At 31.8% G+C, this 19,016-nt stretch overlaps 9 protein-coding genes across 9 annotated transcripts; 5 read left to right on the forward strand and 4 right to left on the reverse strand.

Annotated features, from left to right (window-relative positions):
* Positions 1-67: 67 nt before the first annotated feature.
* Positions 68-535, forward strand: OCT59_029003 (uncharacterized protein; the record flags this gene model as incomplete). The annotated part of the gene is made up of 1 exon (XM_025334272.2): positions 68-535. One exon carries the CDS (start codon positions 68-70, stop codon positions 533-535), a length of 468 nt encoding a protein of 155 aa, XP_025165269.2.
* An 816-nt stretch (positions 536-1,351) lies between these two features.
* On the forward strand, positions 1,352-1,833 carry OCT59_029004 (uncharacterized protein; the record flags this gene model as incomplete). The annotated part of the gene is made up of 2 exons (XM_066147716.1): positions 1,352-1,539; positions 1,668-1,833. The coding sequence occupies 2 exons, from the start codon at positions 1,352-1,354 to the stop codon at positions 1,831-1,833; spliced, it is 354 nt and encodes a 117-aa protein (XP_065994398.1).
* A 1,981-nt stretch (positions 1,834-3,814) lies between these two features.
* On the reverse strand, positions 3,815-4,212 carry OCT59_029005 (uncharacterized protein; the record flags this gene model as incomplete). The annotated part of the gene is made up of 2 exons (XM_066147717.1): positions 3,815-3,921; positions 4,005-4,212. 2 exons carry the CDS (start codon positions 4,210-4,212, stop codon positions 3,815-3,817), a joined length of 315 nt encoding a protein of 104 aa, XP_065994399.1.
* Positions 4,213-5,798: 1,586 nt separating this feature from the next.
* OCT59_029006 (uncharacterized protein) lies at positions 5,799-6,417 on the reverse strand (the record flags this gene model as incomplete). Its single annotated transcript, XM_066147718.1, has 2 exons — positions 5,799-6,164; positions 6,349-6,417. 2 exons carry the CDS (start codon positions 6,415-6,417, stop codon positions 5,799-5,801), a joined length of 435 nt encoding a protein of 144 aa, XP_065994400.1.
* A 243-nt stretch (positions 6,418-6,660) lies between these two features.
* Positions 6,661-7,888, forward strand: OCT59_029007 (uncharacterized protein; the record flags this gene model as incomplete). The annotated part of the gene is made up of 4 exons (XM_066147719.1): positions 6,661-6,690; positions 6,763-7,032; positions 7,131-7,400; positions 7,463-7,888. The coding sequence occupies 4 exons, from the start codon at positions 6,661-6,663 to the stop codon at positions 7,886-7,888; spliced, it is 996 nt and encodes a 331-aa protein (XP_065994401.1).
* Positions 7,889-8,267: 379 nt separating this feature from the next.
* OCT59_029008 (uncharacterized protein) lies at positions 8,268-8,846 on the reverse strand (the record flags this gene model as incomplete). The annotated part of the gene is made up of 1 exon (XM_066147720.1): positions 8,268-8,846. The coding sequence occupies one exon, from the start codon at positions 8,844-8,846 to the stop codon at positions 8,268-8,270; it is 579 nt and encodes a 192-aa protein (XP_065994402.1).
* Positions 8,847-10,455: 1,609 nt separating this feature from the next.
* Positions 10,456-11,315, reverse strand: OCT59_029009 (uncharacterized protein; the record flags this gene model as incomplete). The annotated part of the gene is made up of 2 exons (XM_066147721.1): positions 10,456-10,507; positions 10,570-11,315. The coding sequence occupies 2 exons, from the start codon at positions 11,313-11,315 to the stop codon at positions 10,456-10,458; spliced, it is 798 nt and encodes a 265-aa protein (XP_065994403.1).
* A 488-nt stretch (positions 11,316-11,803) lies between these two features.
* On the forward strand, positions 11,804-12,118 carry OCT59_029010 (uncharacterized protein; the record flags this gene model as incomplete). The annotated part of the gene is made up of 1 exon (XM_066147722.1): positions 11,804-12,118. One exon carries the CDS (start codon positions 11,804-11,806, stop codon positions 12,116-12,118), a length of 315 nt encoding a protein of 104 aa, XP_065994404.1.
* A 1,065-nt stretch (positions 12,119-13,183) lies between these two features.
* OCT59_029011 (uncharacterized protein) lies at positions 13,184-15,488 on the forward strand (the record flags this gene model as incomplete). The annotated part of the gene is made up of 7 exons (XM_066147723.1): positions 13,184-13,197; positions 13,566-13,849; positions 13,918-13,989; positions 14,066-14,268; positions 14,346-14,615; positions 14,713-14,913; positions 15,021-15,488. The coding sequence occupies 7 exons, from the start codon at positions 13,184-13,186 to the stop codon at positions 15,486-15,488; spliced, it is 1,512 nt and encodes a 503-aa protein (XP_065994405.1).
* Between the last annotated feature and the right edge of the window lie 3,528 nt (positions 15,489-19,016).

Below are 19,016 nucleotides of genomic sequence, written 5' to 3' on the forward strand. Positions count from 1 at the left end.
TCTTTCATCAGATCAAATTTTAGAACAGGACTCGAGCTCATCAGATACTGCGCAAAATATAGCTTGCATGTTTAGAAAAGCCATTAAGGTTGGTCAAGAAGCAATTTTATACTGGTGCTATTTTATAGAGAAATATGACAAAATGATTGATAACTTTGTTGCTGATGGAGTTAAGAAAAAAACTGCAACATCTATGGTATATCAAGAAATCAAACAGCTTTTACCTGATATAACAGATGTGAATTTGCGCCAAAAAATCCTTAGAGCTAGAAAATTATATAAATTATTCAATACATTAGGAATAGAGAAAATTAAACAGGTCTCTTATAGTGCAGATGCTATTTCGAGCCTCAGTTACCCACAAATACAAAATATTATAGATTATGTGAATTCAGTGACAAGTTCACACAATGAAACCGTGAAGATTCTTCATGATCAGAGTCATGTGACTTCAAAAATTAATCATATATTCCTCCAAAAGCACCTCAATCTAAGCCAACTTATGATTGATCCTACTTTTGTAGCAAAATATTAGATCAATATCCTAATTTATATAGAGAATTTAGTAGCAAAAATTTCGATTATTATGGAAATACTGATGAAACATCATGCCCATTATGCAGTTTAGATCATAATGATGATGACAGCATAGAAGGTAGATATAAAACCGGATCCTATTTTATTAAATGTGAACAGCGTGAACTTGAGATAACTGCATAGTTTCATTATTTTACAATACTATATTTGCTCATACTTTATTGTGATATTTTTTACAGGACTAATTCATGTTAACTATTACCTACATCAAGAAATTTGTTTAGGCGTAATTTAGTGTAATATTTCGGAGGTGGTGTAAAATTTTGAAATATTACACTAAAAACGTAATATTACAAAGTTTACGCTCTTAAATTTGAATAATTATCGTAATTTAAGAATATTTCGCTATCTACTGATCCAATCAAGACGATTTATAGCTCATTGGAATCAGATCATTAAGACGAATCGAATGGTAGTAAAATCGCATTTTTACAGTTGATAGAACGCTCTATAGTATGCAATAAAGTTTTAAATTAATAGAAAGTCATCTATTGAACATAAAGATATGATTTTACTACCATTCGATTCATCTTGATAAGCTGATTCCAATGAGCTATAGATCATTCAGTAGATAGCGAGATATTCTTAAATTACTATTATTGTTCAAATTTAAGAGAGTAAACTTTTGTAATATTACGTTTTTAGTGTAATATTTCGAAATTTTACACTACCTCCGAAATATTACACTAAATTACACCTAAACAAATTTTCTGATGTAATTTAAATTGATTTGCAATTATAGAAAAAAGTTAATATGTCCAAGTCTGATAAAGTATTAACCTCTAAATATCTGGATTGGCATGCCAAATTAACTGGTTTACCAAGTGTTTTGACAGATAGGATTTGGTCCAGCTTATACAAAAAATATAAAAAAGAAACTGGATATAAGCCATGGCAATTATCAAAAGCCTGCCTTCTCATAATTCGAAGCCAGAAAACAAAGTATCCTATTTATCTTCTTCTGAGCAATGTGAAGAAAAAGGACCTATCACCTTCAAAGCCAGACCTGATTCAGAATTAATTATCAAATCCATCTTAGAGCATTTCATATATTTGAAATTCTGAAATAGTTTCAGAGGGATTGATAATTATGATTTTACATCATTTCAGCCGTGGAGCTCATCATGTCCTATTTGCGATGGAAAACATGGGAATTATGGATTACATGATACATGGTACTGCGAAAATGGGAATCAGTTCCCTTATGATCCTGAATTAACAAAGTTGTATTTCTAAGATAAGTTGGAGTATTGTCTTACCTGCAACACTTCAAGCAATAAACTTAAGTTCGCAATTGTAGCATAAGCCAGTCATGTGAGATTAATCACCTGAAATGCGCAGTAGTACAATATCGGAAAATTTCTTGCCCAAAGGAATAGGAGCTGTGTAATATAAGATTTACATATATGCATTATTTTTTTGTGTCATATAAAACAATATTCGAATGAGGGTGCCCTATTCACGTTATTTTTATACCTTATATTATTCTAGGAAGCTGAGAACTTTATTTGAAGCATGCCACAACGGAATGTAATTGAGGGTTTCGCAAAGTGGTAATTTACTATTAAGCATCAAATTTTTCCGAAAGATGCTTTGGATGAATATTCTGTGGAATATCAAACATTGCGTAATAGCGTTAGCATATTAGTCCGCAGTCATTATAAAAACGTCATCATGTATTATGAAAGTAATACAGTATATTCTGCAGTTTTGTAATTCTATTTTTAAATTTTATTTCCGTAATTTGGGTCAATCACATTAATCCTACTTGATTCAGATTTTCTTTTTAGCCAAAAATATTCAAAGGGCCAGGACGATCAAAATTAAGAACCTATGAATGTATTTTGGCCTTATTAGGTGTTGTGATTTACATACAGAATTTTGGCGTATAATAAGTTGGTCGTAAGAAATGTTGAAATGAAAATTAAATTATAAATGTCTCATATTATACTATATATGGATCAAGAAACATTCATTGACCGCTAAGCAATGATTATCTAACTTATGGAAGAATATCAAAACCCACCTATTCTAAGGTTGTCGAATTCTTAGAAAGTAAAATGAAAGTCTTGAACATTGAAGAAGGCGATCACAGGTCGAATGAAAAAAAATCGGATTTTGACCCTTTTAAAATAGTTTTGCCGATATTAGCATATACATGCCAATTTTTCGCATATTTATGTATAGATTTGCCCATTTATGCCGATTTTTAATAAAATCCGATACATCAGTCGGAAATACCAATTTTTAATGGCCGATCTTTGTTAATATTAAATTCGAATGTTGTTATTATTATATAGTATTGTCCGCTTTTCATATCGGAGGTTTGATGTACAAATCGGAATTCGCTCCTTTAAATATAGCCATGCCAATTTCAGTATAGCTTTCGATGAAATCTGATAATTCAGTCGGAAATACCAATTTTTAATGACCGATCTTTGTTAAATAAAACCGATATTAAATTCGGATGTTGTTATTATTATATAGTATTGTTCGCTTTTCATATCGCAGGTCTGATGTACAAATCGGAATTCGCTCCTTTAAATATAGCCATGCCAATTTCAGTATAGCTTTCGATGAAATCCGATAATTCAGTCAGAAATACTAATTTTTAATGACCGATCTTTGTTAAATAAAACTGATATTAAATTCGGATGTTGTTATTATTATATAGTATTGTTCGCTTTTCATATCGCAGGTCTGATGTACAAATCAGAATTCGCTCCTTTAAATATAGCCATGCCAATTTCAGTATAGCTTTCGATGAAATCCGATAATTCAGTCAGAAATACCAATTTTTAATGACCGATCTTTGTTAAATAAAACCGATATTAAATTTGGATGTTATTATTATTATATAGTATTGTTCGCTTTTCATATCGCAGGTCTGATGTACAAATCGGAATTCGCTCCTTTAAATATAGCCATGCCGATTACAGCATATCTTTGCCGATTTAAAGTATAATACTGTCGCGGTAATACTGCAGACTTAATAATTTTAATATATATATATATACACTAATGTACCAACTTCATAACAATGAAAATTCGGATAGAGAAGAAAAAAAGGAAGCATTGGAAAATAAGTGAATTAAACCTTCACGATATACTTAAAGATAATAAACTTAGGACCTTAGATGGAAAATTAGTTAAGTGCTTCTTAACTTAACAAATGGAAATATACTTATACCATATAAGAAAAAGAGAACATAATTATTTAAAAAAAAATTATTTTGATTTTTTTTTTATTATTATTATTATTATCAGGTAAGTTGGAGCGCGAACGTAATAAGTTTCTCAGATTTTTTAGAGCTTGATTTTCCGCTGAAATTAACAAAAGATATGTTAATGAAATAATATGAAATAATAGGACAAAGATATTTTTAAGTAATAAGGAAGATACTTACATCGTAATTTGCGTATTTGCCGGTGAAGAGTAGAAATTGATTCTACTTCATGGTTCTCCAGCTCCTCAACTCTATCTTCTGCGTCCCAGAGTGCATTAATAGTCCTTTGGTGAGCATTTTGGAGCTCTTGTAGTGCATTAGTAGTCCTTCGATGAGCATTTTGGAGCTCTTGTATCTTGGTTTGCGAAGCATCTAATACTTTTTTCATTGCTTTTAACTCCGCAAGGCATGTTCCCAGGCCTCTGTTATAACAATCGACATTCACTGAGCAATAAAAAAAAATACATATATATAAAAATAATGAGTGGTTAGCAAAAGCTAAGTGAATAAGTCGATAGTCCTTGGAAGCATTCTTCAGGATTGTTCCATTTAAGAACTAAGACTGCCCTGGAGGTACAAGACCTCGTCTTCAGGTGACTTATCTAAGAACCGGACAGCTCTGGGAGTATAAAACTCCGTCTACAGGCGACTCCATTAGAGAAATACAACCATGAACCTTACGTACGATACCCACTTTTCAAAAATTTTACGGTCATCATACGCTTCGCTTTAAGCGTCTTAAAACGCTCCTTAGATTTTTTCTGTGAGGTTGTGGAACGGCGAGAACCCATAATGGCGTTAATAAAATATAATTGATGAAAAGACAAAAATTATTGAGCGAAAGTAAAGGGCATGGAATGATGAAAGGTAGACTTTATATAATAAAAATACGCGTCCTGAAAAACGCGAACAAGCTGATGAAAATACACGTGAATTTTAGAATAATTATTTTTAGAATAAGGAGAATAGCAACTTTAAATTAGTAATATATTATTTTGAGATTTGAGCCGATTTTTAATAACGTTATTCAAATTTATAGAAAATTCATTTTATTAAAATGTTATTTTTTTATTTAAAGGAATAACTGCCATATAATTTTTTATCTTTCTCACTTCAACATTAAATTACATGTAATAATACATTATATATTGGTATTATACTATCTCTATCCATAATTCTATATTACATGATTTTATGTCGTTATATACTTGACAATAAAATCTTATCTTAAGAATCATGAATCGGTTTATACCATTTAACTAGTGCAAGTAATTATTTAAATAGACCTGTCCCTTAAGGTCTATAGGTCCGAATGTCTAAAAATTTGCAAATCACATGAATTTTCACTCTGGACCCACAATGGTTAGTATTTACGAGTGATAGTTTAGCCGTTTCCAAACTGATACATACGCCCAATTGCAACAATCATGATTAAAAAAAATACTTTTGTCAATTGATTGGTTACTATAAAATCGCCTTATATTGTTCGACATTCCAATTGTCGAAAACGGCAATAATCGTAGTATAATTATTTGTTAATATTTCACGTGAACAAACAAATCAATAATTATTTATATAAAACTTTCTCCATCCCTTTATCGAATTTTAGAACGATGGTTGATTGATTGTTTTGCTAAGTAAATTTCATTTTACGATTTTTAATAGTGATATATACATGATAATTAATTAAGTGATAACGATGGTATCAATTTTTAGTTTAATTTTAATAGTGATATACACATGATAATTAATTTAGTGATATCGATGATATTAATTTAATTAAGTGATATCGATGATATTAATTTAATTAAGTGATATCGATGATATTAATTTTTAATTAAGAGATAATGATTATGATATTATTTTAATGATGTAAGTAATGGTTAAATAGGTGACTTTTCACCTTTCTTTTCGTTTCAAACTTGTTTCTTTACATTATTAAAATGAAAAAAAAAAATAAATTGACGCTTATTTCTATTTCACGTAGCGAATCACATCCTCGTTCTCCTTCTCAGGGTCGCTCTCAGCAATATCATCAATCTCCTTCCTCTCACTCCCATCGACGTCGACGTCAACATCATTCTCGTTCTCTCTCCCCCTCTCCCTCCTCTCACTCTCATCGACGTCGACGTTGACATCATTCTCGTTCTCGACACCATTATGATTCTCTCTCCTCCTCTCCCTCCTCTCACTCTCGTCGACGTCGACGTCAACATCATTCTCGTTCTTGACACCATTATCATTCTCTCTCCTCCTCTCCCTCCTCTCACTCTCGTCGACGTCGACATTATTATCATTCTCGTTCTTCCAATTCTCATTCTCAACAATCCTCTCTCCCCTCTAGGGGGAGATCGTTAACAAAAAGTATTATTATTTATATTTTTATTGAAATTATATTTAATATGACCTTACTAATTACTTGTAAAATAATAGGAAATTTGCCGGATTTATCGGAAGGTGGTTATATATATATATTATTATCAAATCAATTAAAAATATAATAAATTTATAATATTTTATTAACTTCTGATAGGTGGACAACAGCAACATCATCAAGAAGAGCAATCTTCGCAATCTTTAGGTGAGGACCCATTCATATCATCGCTTCATCAACTTCGCGCTTCTTTGCATAACTGTTTTTCCTATTATAAAATTATTAAATCAAGAAATTCAAGAACTAAAAAGCGCGGTATCACAATTGTCTAGTCGACTGGAGGCTTTGACAGGCAGTAACTCCAGCCATTCCAGTGATAAGACGATCGCGAGTATAACAACAAGTGTTAATCGAAGTCTATCACCCGTAATAAGCAGAAATAAAGAAAAAAAACTATCACCAATGACTCCAGGCTTTAAAAAAACACTTCGTGTAAGTTACACCTCTATTATAAAATATTTATCTTTTATAATCTTTAATCATATTCATTATTATTTTAAATAGGATGAAGTTGTTCAAATCATTAATAATTTAGGTTCCAGAATTTCGTTTGATATTTCACAAACGTTTAGTGACCAGAAGAAATCAATAAACAAAAAACTTTTACCAGCGGTAAAAGCGGCAATGAATCCATCGATTGAAGTATACGATACCGAGATTGTTAATGTAATCAAACAGCTTCATAAGTCTCGCCGAGATATCTGGAAAATAACCCAGGATGGCAAATTAGATACACACAGTAGACGTCAACATATGACTTCTCGGCGAGACCAAGTACGAAATTTAATAAAATGCAAAATTTGTCAATTATTTCTAATTGTTTATGCAATCAATTAACATTATTAATTAACTATTAATTAACTTTTTAACAGAAAATGACACGACGTAAACGCGGTTTACAACACATGATTAACACAAAAGACAAGGTTTTAAATGACTGCAAACCTCAAGAAATTACCTGGGACGAGTACATGAAAGATTGTGAAAAAATTGTAGTGATCTCGGAACTTCATTCCGATGAGTGGTCATCGGAAGATGAAAATCTTGCCAACAATGAAAAAAATCTAGAGAAAAGACCAGAACGTTTAGATAAATCGAATTCTGTAATCAAAATACATGAAAAAAAATGGAAATCTACGAGAGTATGTAAAGTTATTTCTTTATCAATATAACATTTATAAATAATATTTTTTTTTTTAATTAGATTAGGAGAATTCTAAGTAGGGCGGATGAAATCGGGGAGAGTATTGGAACTGGTCTAATCCGTATGTGTCATCGTTTAGATAATGTCATCGATAATAAAAGTAGACCGACAGAAAAAATGCCAGACTGGTGGATTTCTTCCACCTGGGCGCCAGTTAGCGAAGACAGCGAAGACAGCGAAGACAGCAATGAAAGTTATAATGAAGGTGGCGATAATAATGATGACAATAATAATAATAATGACAATAATAATAATGATGACAATAATAATAATAATGACAATAATAATAATGATGACAATAATGATGATGACAATAATGATGAGGATGACAATAATAACAATAGTGCCAATAATAATAACAACGAATTCGATGACAACAACAACAACAACAACAACAACAATAATAACCCTTTAGTAGTTTTATAAATATAATATATGTAACAGTAATATAATAATAATATAATAAAAATATGATATATCCTTTAATAAAAAAAATTAGTTATAATTTAATCAAATACAAATGTTATATAATTCAAATTCGTCATTCCGATTTACATATAAACAATTTTATATAAGATTCATTTGTTTTTTAAAACGAAATTTTTTTATTTAAAGGAATCACAGCCATATATTCTTTTATCTTTCTCGTTCTAATATTAAAATCACATTTTATAAATTTTCCTAATATATGATGTACCGGTATAATACTATCTCGACTCATATCATAAAACCCATTTGTCCATAATTCTATATTACATGATTTTATGTCATCGTCTACTTGACAAAAATATCTTGTCCTATGATCTTATTCCGGCCTGTACCATTTAACTAGTGCTAGCGAATGAGTTAATGATGATGAATTTTTTAAATAAATAGTATGTTCAAAATAAAATTGAACTTGACCGGGGTATGTGTCTATAGTTCCATCTTCCTGCTCAAAACGAGCTAATATGTATGATGATTTCTCATGACGAGCTGCCTGAATGGAACCAAATATATCCGCCCCAATTCTTATTCTACCGTATTGTATAATTTTGGAAATTACAACAATATCGTTATTTGGACCTGTTATAGAATAAATGGGGACGAAATGTTCTTCATACAAACTATTATAAAATTCAACCAGTAAGTCCAAGACGCGGTTTGGGAGACATGTTTCTTGGCGCGGTTTCATTAACAACCTGGGAAAACGTTCTGTTCCATAAGCCGATTCATTTTCGATAAGTGAAAGCCTCAGAAAATTTTGATACTCATCACTTGTAAAATCGTCAAGTGCAGCCAAGCTTCCTGCAGATTTTCTAGGCTTTATAATGTCCAAAGTGGTGTTTAATATATTGCTATCGCAATTTGTGAGGTAATAGTTTAAAAAGGAACTTTCAACCATTATTTTTAATAGCTCTGGTTCAATGTTACGTTTGCTATTTTTATACGATCCTATGTTCTTAAGAAATAAATTGGTCAATCTGTATAAATTAAAAAAAACAATACGATTTTCAAATCGGCGAAATTAATATATCATACCTAGAATTCCGTTCATTCGTTCGAAGCTAAAACACCAAAATGAGGATAAAGGTCCATAATCTAAAGCGCATTCACATATGTGAAGGCATAAATGAAGATTTGGGCTTATTTTTTTTTGTCCGTATTTTTTTTCAATTAATTTATTCATTTCGAGTAGTTTTGTAAATGCTTCGTTTAGATCACTTTTTTGTAGTTCCCGATTTGTTAAAATTTTACAGGAACGTACGAAATAAGCAAGAATTTTTCGATCGATCTCTCCCAAGAGATTCCATGTGATAGGTATTGCAAAAATTAGAACAAACGTCTTCCACATGTCCGCCGTAAAATTTGAAAAGCCGTCGCCAGTGGCTATTCTAACGGGATGGCGACTGAGGTTACTTGGAAATTTTATCAAGTTGGCTCGCTCTTGCATTATTTTGAGCTTTTCATTATTTAATATACCTTCGTCGATCCAGAGCTTCATTACAATCCACTTTGCTACCCCGAGAAAGAGGCAGTGCATGGGATCAACTACGCAAAAGCGCACAGAATTAAAATAAGGTAATTGGTATACTTCCGACTAACGAACATGATACTGTGAGACATGAGCCTTACGCGATTCTTCGGTTGCACATTTCTTCCATTCACGTGCCTTCTCCCTTATTAAATTAATATCTCTCTCAACAAACCAGTCGTCAATGTCTTCAAACCCACCAAAATTAGGTTGATTATTTACCAAGTTTGCTGATTTATAGCATCGATAACATGTGATTCGAGCTGATATAAAACCACATTATTTTCGAGTCACAGGAACGTCACTAGCACAACCTATTATCGCGCCACGGATAAAATGACCGTTGTTATATTCGTAGGTTTTTATATGATACCCTTCCCATAACCGATTCAGCTGATTTATGATGGGGTATAAGTAATTGTTGATTTCATGTTTCTTTGGCTCTTTAGGACCGGGTATAACTGCTAGTGTGAGAATATTGTAGGGCTTAAAACGTTCGCTTCGGGGTAAGTTACAAATAACGGCATATATTACACTGACAGAATATTGGGAATTTATATAGGGTTGAAACCAATCCATGTTTAGCATTAATCCGATATGAGTTTCGGCGTATTCTTTTTTGAAGAATGGTTCTCCTTTGCCATCTTCAAAACTCATCCAAATCCTCCCATCATAGATGTCAAATAAGGCTTTAGTTTCGTTTTCCCTTTCTGCCCACTTTCGACATGTCACCTCAAAATCTTTGCGACCAAAAAATAGGGTTAGTTGGCGCCTAATGTTAACTAATGGAAATGTCATTATCGGACGGATAATTGGATTATTTCCACCATCTTTATTACTGTCTATTTTTTTGACTAGAGGGTTATTACATTTTTGTCGAAATCTTTCTATGCTATGATTCGGGTAGTTTATAAAACTACATGTTGGTACTTCAGTTGTGTTTGATATTTCATTTATGTCATACAATTTGTGACATTTATTACATGCGGCATATTTGATAATATTCGTTGATATTCCCAATATTTTTTTGGCTACGTACAGGGAGGAAGGAAAAGATGAAAATTTATTTTCATCTACCGTTAAAAGAAAAAACCTTAGAAATTTAAATAAAGAATCTATTGAAATATTAGGAAGCTTATATCTTTGTTGATATTGTAATATCCATAAGATAATCCAGGTATAATTATCATTGTTGATATTAGGAAGTTTTGGTTTACCATCGTCAAAATCTTTTGACGCAAAATTGACTTCTTCCTCATTATCATCTTCAAAATCTTCAGAGTCTCTATATTCTTCATCGCTTTCAAAATCTCCAAAATTACTGTCTTCGTCATCATCTTCAAAATCGCTAGAAACACCATCTTCGTCATCATCTTCAAAACTTTCAGAATCTCTATTTTCGTCGTCATAGTCTTCAAAATCTCTATCTTGATCATCATTCATATCTCTTCCGTTATCCGGTAATAAATTTTCAAGAACGTGATCAGATATTTTCCCTTTCTTTGTGAATTTATGTTTTGCCGATTCATGTATAGGTATCATCTTGAGTAAAGGTTCGCATTCCATTGCATTATTATCGCCAGTATATTGTTCAACATCAGAAGGCCCAGCCTCTTGATAATCATCACCAAAATTATTAGATGGATTAGCATTAGAAGGCACAGCTTCTTGATAATTGTTACTAAAATTATTATTCGCATAAGATATATTATATTTTAACCCATGTTTAGTTTTCGTTCTTGGGTCCACTAACTTGCCATTACATTTTTTACAAAAGCAGTATACTTTAGTTCTTATTCTTGTTCTATTAGATTTGACAACAGCTCGAGGGTTAGACATTTTTTTATCTAGAAAATTTTTTGAAAATTTTTTTTTATATAGGAAATTTTTTTGAAAAATTTTTTTATCTAGGAAATTTTTTGAGATCCTGAATTAATATGTTATTTGAGAATTATTTATATTAAAAGTTAATTTCTGATTCACAAAAAGCCGCTAGATACTTATTAAAGTGAAACAATCAGCCACATTTTTTTAATTTGTATTAATTATAATATTACAAATATTTACTCAAAATCTTTCGGGATTTTAACCAATTTATATATATATGATTGGAAAATACCACCTGACAGGCACTTTTGCGCCTCTCCCACCCCCTAAAATATAGCATAATGAATGTTATTAGCCATTTTTAGCAATAATACATGCTTTATTCATCGAATTATAAATTCTGAGATTAGCCAGAAAGATTATTTTCGCAAAAATAGGCAAACCATCATTGAATTCTCGCAAATCCTTGCGAAATCGCAAAAAAAAATAGAAGAGAGCGAATGCTAAAGGAATTAAAGGGGAAGGATGAGGAAGTTGCCGATTTGCAAGTCCAGTTGCTGGACTTTAAAAAAGTTGTGTACGATTCGGGAGAGAAATTACTTAATAAGTTGGAGAAAAGTTCCTGTGAAAACAATAGTTTGGTGGAGTGGTTAAAAATATACGACGAAAAAATAAAAGACTATGAAAAAGAAATTTATGATTTAAATTTACGATTATATTTTTCGCAACAACATCAACAAACGCAGCCGCAACAACAATCGCAATCACCTACATTTAGCAGCTTATCAGAATACTTCAAATTTCACAAGTCATGATTAATCAATTATATTTCATTTTTTCATTTTTTTGGCTTTTGCGTCTAGATAAATTTGAAAATTCCTTTATATTTTGTAAATATGATGTTTTTTTTTTGGCTATTAAACCAGCTTCTTTTTCATAATATAAGATAAGATAATATTAATACCTTTAAAATCGATTTAAAATGTCATAAATTTTGTATAAATCTAATAGTAATTAATCATCATACTGCATGTAACAAGTATCTCAACAAACGATTTGTCCATCAGCGCTGAATGATCGTGATAAACTTGCATCTATCATTTTAGTAGTAATACATATGAACTATAATTTAAACAAAAAAGTTAGTCTAGTATGGGGATCATCCTCCCTATCGACATGGGGAACATCTCCCTGTAGATGTTATTCATGTACGCAGGCAGAATGGAACTCAGAACTTTATTACATCAACGATGTTAAAAATTAATTGATTGAGTTATTTTTAATCAAAATATCAAAATCACGTATAAAAGTATAAAAAGTTATTCTTTTATTGCCCAATAAGTACTAATTTTCTGCCTTGGGCGCAGTTTGTTATTACACGTGACTGGATGACGCATAAGTGTCACGCGCCAGATGCATAAATCCTACAAAATCGGAGGTGCCGATCATGATATATTTGTGTATGTTTACCACGCTTTCTTCGACGATATTTATATCGCTTTTTTCGTTCACATCACAGTTCGAAATATTTCTCTCTCTTTTCGTTCACATCACAGTTCGAAAATATTTCCTCTCTCTTTTCGTTCACATCACAGTTTCGAAAATATTTTCTATCACTTTTTGCGTTCACATCACGGTTTCAAAAATATTTCCTATTGCTTTTTCATCACGTATCGCTATTTCGTCGCGTCACAGATTTCCTACCGGAAAAACAAACTTCCGTAAGTAATTAATTTAATTAAGTTTAATGATATTAATTGATTATTGATATATTTAATTGATGGATAGCGATGTAGTATAAATTTATTGATATGTGATAACGAAGTTAATAATTTATTTTATGTTTATTTTGATCAGGCAATTACGCATTAAATGATAGGATGACTCAAAATATGTATATAAAGTGCCTTTTTATCTCTTGTCCGATCTTTAATAATAAATACCATAATGAAAAGATTTAAATTTTTACAAATTTCTTGGGATGCATAGGAACCTCAATACTAGATCTCAACAAAAAGAATCAGATTCCCGTTCTCACTCACATCGTTCTCATCAACGATCCCATTCACGTTGTTCCCATCGTCGTTCTCACTCACGTCGTTCTCATCAACGATCCCATTCACGTCATTCCTATCGTCGTTCTCACTCACGTCGTTCTCATTAACGATCCCACTCACGTCGTTCCCATCGTCGTTCTCATTCACGTCGTTCACATCGTCATTCTCATTCACGTCGTTCCCATCATCGTTCCCAACCTCGTAGTCGTAGTCATTCCCAATCTCGTAGTCGTAGTCATTCCCAATCTCGTAGTCGTAGTCGTTCCCAATCTCGTAGTCACCGATTACGACAACAACATATCTCTCCATCCCATTCTAGTTCCCCTATCCGTTCATGTCGACATCATCGATCACATAAATCACAATCTAGATCCCACAGTTCTAACCATCATCGATCCTATTATGAAGTATCTGATTCTAATGATCAATTTACCACTCTCTCATCCAAAGATTCATCACCACAAAATAGAGGGAGATCATTAACAAAAAGTAATATTATTTTAAATTAGGCTTAATTACATTTCAAAACATATACCGATTTAACATAATTATTATAGAAACACTTACAAATCAATCTTCGATATTGCAAAATCAACCTTCCTCTTCAATTACTTCGGCTCTAAATAGCGGTATTATTTCCCTCACGCTCCTATTCTGACTTACATGTAAAAAAAAAATTTTCTATTAAATACTGACTTATAATAGGTGGCGTTGAAAACCAAGAAATTCAAGAATTAAGAAATATAATCTTAAATCTCACACAACGCTTAAATAACCTAACCGAAAAAAATGCTAGTCATGAAGAACCTTTAGTTAATTGTCCCAATAGAAGCTTATCGCCTATTCTTATTAGAGAACAGAAACGTGAGCTGCCACTCATGTCAAGTAATTATAAGAAGACACTTCACGTAAATATACATTTTTATTAAAATTTATCTTTATTAAATTAAATATTTGATCATTTAATGACTGTTTTATTTAATAGGATGAAGTAGTCCATATTCTCAATAATCTTAATCAGTCGCTTCAATTCGACCTATCAAAGACGTACAGTGAACAAAAAAAAACAATAGAAAGAAAACTTTTGCCAGCAGTAAAATCGGCCATGAACCCTTCTATTGTAGCATATGATATAGAGATAGTAAGAATCATAAAACAATTGCATAAATCTCGCCGAGAGATTTGGAAACTGCAAAAAGAGGGTAAAATGCCGGAACATACCAAAAGACAACACATGATATCCAGAAGGGATCAGGTATAAAATTCATTATTTAATAATAAAAACATATACAATTAATTAATTTTTTAATTTACTCTTCAATAGAAGATGTCGGCGCAGAAGAGGATTGCAGCACATGATATCGACACGAGACAAACTTTTGACTGAATGCCAACCTCGTAACTTAAAATGGGAAGAATTTATCAAAGATTGTATAAAGGCGACTAATACTTCAGACATACACTCGGACAAATGGTCCACAGAAGACGAGGAATTAGCAAACAAAAAATGCAGTAAAAATACAAGATCAGGTCGATTAATTAACAATAATTCAGTAATAAAGATTTACGACAAGAAGTGGCGGTCGTCGGGAGTATGCGAAGTCGTGATGTTATTAATGAATATAACATTTATGCTTAATAAATTATAAATTTTTATTAGATTCAAAAAATTCTACATCGATCGGAAGAAATTGGTATTAGCATCGGATCTGGTCTAAGTCGCCCACGTTACCGCTCAGACGAAAATTTTGACAAAAAAAGCAAACCAAAGGAGAACATTCCCAGTTGGTGGATTTCGTCAAGCTGGGTTGCACAAGAATCCGATGAAGATGGTGATGAAGAGGATAATAGTGACGACGATAACAATGACGATAACAATGATGACAATAACGACAAAGATAAAAACAATGCTAGTAACAATAAAAACGACAATAACGTTAACGATGATAATAACGATAAGAATGATGACGATAAGAATGATGACGATAAGAAAACCGATAATAATGATTATATTTTTATCGATGACAGCGATGAAAAGGATGATCCATTTCGACTAGTAGTTCCAAAAGAAATTATTAGGGGATCAACTACTAAAAAACGTTCTCTTTTAAAAAGTGAAAGAAAATAGTAAGATGATTATAGCACATAGTAATAATAAATATAGCAAGAATATAATAATAAATATATCATAAACTGCAAAATAAAAAAACGTATATTACAATGTGTTCATATAAATTAAAATCGGTCAATAATAGAAAAAAACGGGTAATGATGAATTACGAAAAAATCAAAAATAGAAAGATTCTGGCTTACTCGAAATAAAAACAGGCATAGGTTATTTTAAGTATTGCTCTTACTGATCTATAAATCGGCATTTCTATTCAAATCTATTTGTGATCGAAATAAAAACAGGCATATGTTATTTTAAGTATTGTTCTTACTGATCTATGAATCGGCATTTCTATTCAAATCTATTTGTGATCGAAATAAAAACAGGCATATGTTATTTTAAGTATTGTTCTTACCGATCTATGAATCGGCATTCCTTTTCAAATCTATTTGTGATCGAAATAAAAACAGGCATATGTTATTTTAAGTATTTCTCTTACTGATCTATGAATCGGCATTCCTTTTCAAATCTATTTGTGATCGAAATAAAAACAGGCATATATTATTTTAAGTATTGTTCTTACTGATCTATATATTGGCATTTCTATTTGTGAGAATGGCATGATTATCGCAGTCCGATTTTGGATGATTACTGCATGAATCTGCATGGTAGTATAAGTCTGTTGTGCCAATTTATAAATCGGCACTTATTTTTTGAAAAATTATTATACGAATCGGTACAATAGGCAGTCCGATTTGGGAGATTATTGAAGAATCGGCAGGTAATATAAAATGTTTGTTGTTCTGATTTAAAAATCAGCACTTCTATGTGTTATGAATCAGCATGTTTATTTTCATGCCGGCAGTCTGATTGTGATGATATTTTGTAAATTTATTTACAAGTCGGCAGTCCGATTATTGTTTAAATCGGCATGATGGTTTAAAATGCGGCATTCCTATTTTTTGTCATTAAAAAGAGAAATTTCTATTTTTAGCAATTCGCGCCATAAAATCAGCTGAATAAAGTCACGAATCGGACAAATACAGCCAAAAATCAGCAGTCCGATATTTGACTGATTTTTACTTATTTGACGTGTGGATGTTAATAAGTTCATTAAGATTCCAGGCCCAAACTTCTTTAATTTGACTGAAGAAATGCCACAGGTTGAAATATAATATACCGGTCATCAATCGGTCATATAACTGATTGGTACCTTATTGGTAACTGATCTGTTACTGATTTATTTATTCAGATACCAACCGGTCATCAATCAGGCATTTATTTCAATCGGTTACACATCAGTTGTATGACCGATTGGTGCCAATTGGTGACTGATTGGTGCCAGTTTAACAATCGGTAAACAATCAGCCATCTGTCATCTATATTAGAAGTTGACCGATTGGTTGCTGATTGGATATTGTTGACCATCAGTCATTAATCAGCTATCAGCAGGTCGAATTATTGTCAATCGGGTACCAATCAGGCATATGTCTGATTGATACAGATTACAGTTATTTGCGAAATAACGGATCACTTACAGCTATTTGCGAAAATAATGGACCACCTAATTCATTTTTTGACTGCGTATGAAATTTTCATACGCAGTCATACGCATGGTAATATTTTCCTGGACCGTCAAACTCATTTTTTGAATTTTTCATATGCAGTTATCCGCAGTTATATCACAATAATTCTAGCATGTATGACTGCGTATGGCTGCGTATGAAAATTTCATACACAGTAGAAAATCAGATTAGGTAGTCCGTTATTTTTGCAAATAGCTGTAATTCATTTTTCGACTGCGTATGAGATTTTCATATGCAGTCATATGCATGGTAATATCTACCTGGACCGTCAAACTCATTTTTTGAATTTTTCATATGCAGTTATCTGCAGTTATATCACAATAATTCTAGCATGTATGACTGCATATGGCTGCGTATGAAAATTTTATACGCAATCGAAAATCGAATTAGCTGGTCCGTTATTTTGCAAATAGCTGTAATAGATGATTTGTATGTAGCTGATTGATGCTAATTCAATAAATGTGCTTTATGATTTTATCTGATCCAAGACTTATTTTTAACTGTTACTAATAAACCGAACAATGATGGAAATAATAATAAAAATGCATGTACCCACATTATTTTTATATTGCATAAGCTAATAAATGATTTATTCTAAATAATAAACAATTTTGTCACCAATTGTATTAAAAGATTTAATAATTCTCCTAATTACCAACTGAAAATTTATCATTTGACTATATATGATGAAATAATGTGTACAAAATGAATAAGGGAATATACAAGGAATGATATTTAATAAAGAAAAAATAGGCAGAAAGTCGAAGATTTTTATAAAAAAGAATATCGTTGGATGATTAAAGAAATAATTGAAAAAAGAAATATTACAATAATATTATTTGAAGGAAGTATTTTTAGAAAAAAAAAAATTAACTGTATGTACTAATTAATATATATAAAATTCGCAAAAACAGGGGAGGGGAGTAGGACAAACTTGGGGGTTCTGGGACAGCAGCTATCACATAGGTCAAACCATAATTTAGTGTACCCCCAGACCACCTAGCCTTGATTTCTGATATGATAACACTATACCTGTTTTTCTATGCCCAGACCACCTCACCTTAATTCCCGATATGTTATTACTTGATAGCTAAAAAGAACTTCCCAAGCGTTGTAGATAAGATTAACATCATATATTTTTAGGCGTTATTACCACATATGGATCCATTCCAGGGTATCATAATTTTATGCTATATCAGATTGCCTTTATAAGTGCCAAAGGTATGAAGGACACAAAGTGTCTGTAATACCGATGGCATGATTCAGCAATCCATTGTGGCATACTATTTTTATGATACTCTAAAATGGATTCATTCGATGATTTAAGCCATTCATGCTCTAACCAAAAATTTTTAACAAGAAGGCAACTAGATATGTTTTAAAGCTTTTCCTGCTATACGAAAAAATCTGGGACAACAGGTCTAACCAAAAGTCTAACCAAAAATCTAACCCAAGTTTAACCAAAAATGTATAGCAGGAAGGCAACTAGATATGTTTTAAAGCTTTTCCTCCTATACGAAAAAATCTGGAACAGCGAAGTCTAACCAAAAATCCAACCCAGGTCTAACCAAAAAATGTATAGCAGGAAGGCAACTAGACATATTGTAAAGCTTCCCCTGCAATACGAAAAAATCTGGGACAATGAAGTCTAACCAAAATTTAACCCTAATCATAAATTGCTCTGATTCTTTGACGAAGCCTATTTTCATACCGATTTTAATAGTAACTCCCAATATGAGATTGACATTGATTACTAGATGAACCTGTAGGTTTACCACATACAGCACAAGGAAAGCGTGATTTTGTCTTCCAATAAATGCGACAACCTTCTGGCCTCACACAAGGATGACCACAAGGCTTTCCTGTGTTATGTAAATATTCACAAGTATACTTTACAGAAACCTTGAAAATTTGAGCGATGTTGAATTGATATGGATACGATATAAATTTCATGTCATAA

Source organism: Rhizophagus irregularis, chromosome 8, assembly GCF_026210795.1.
Source record: "Rhizophagus irregularis chromosome 8, complete sequence".
Taxonomy (NCBI): Eukaryota; Fungi; Glomeromycota; class Glomeromycetes; order Glomerales; family Glomeraceae; genus Rhizophagus; species Rhizophagus irregularis.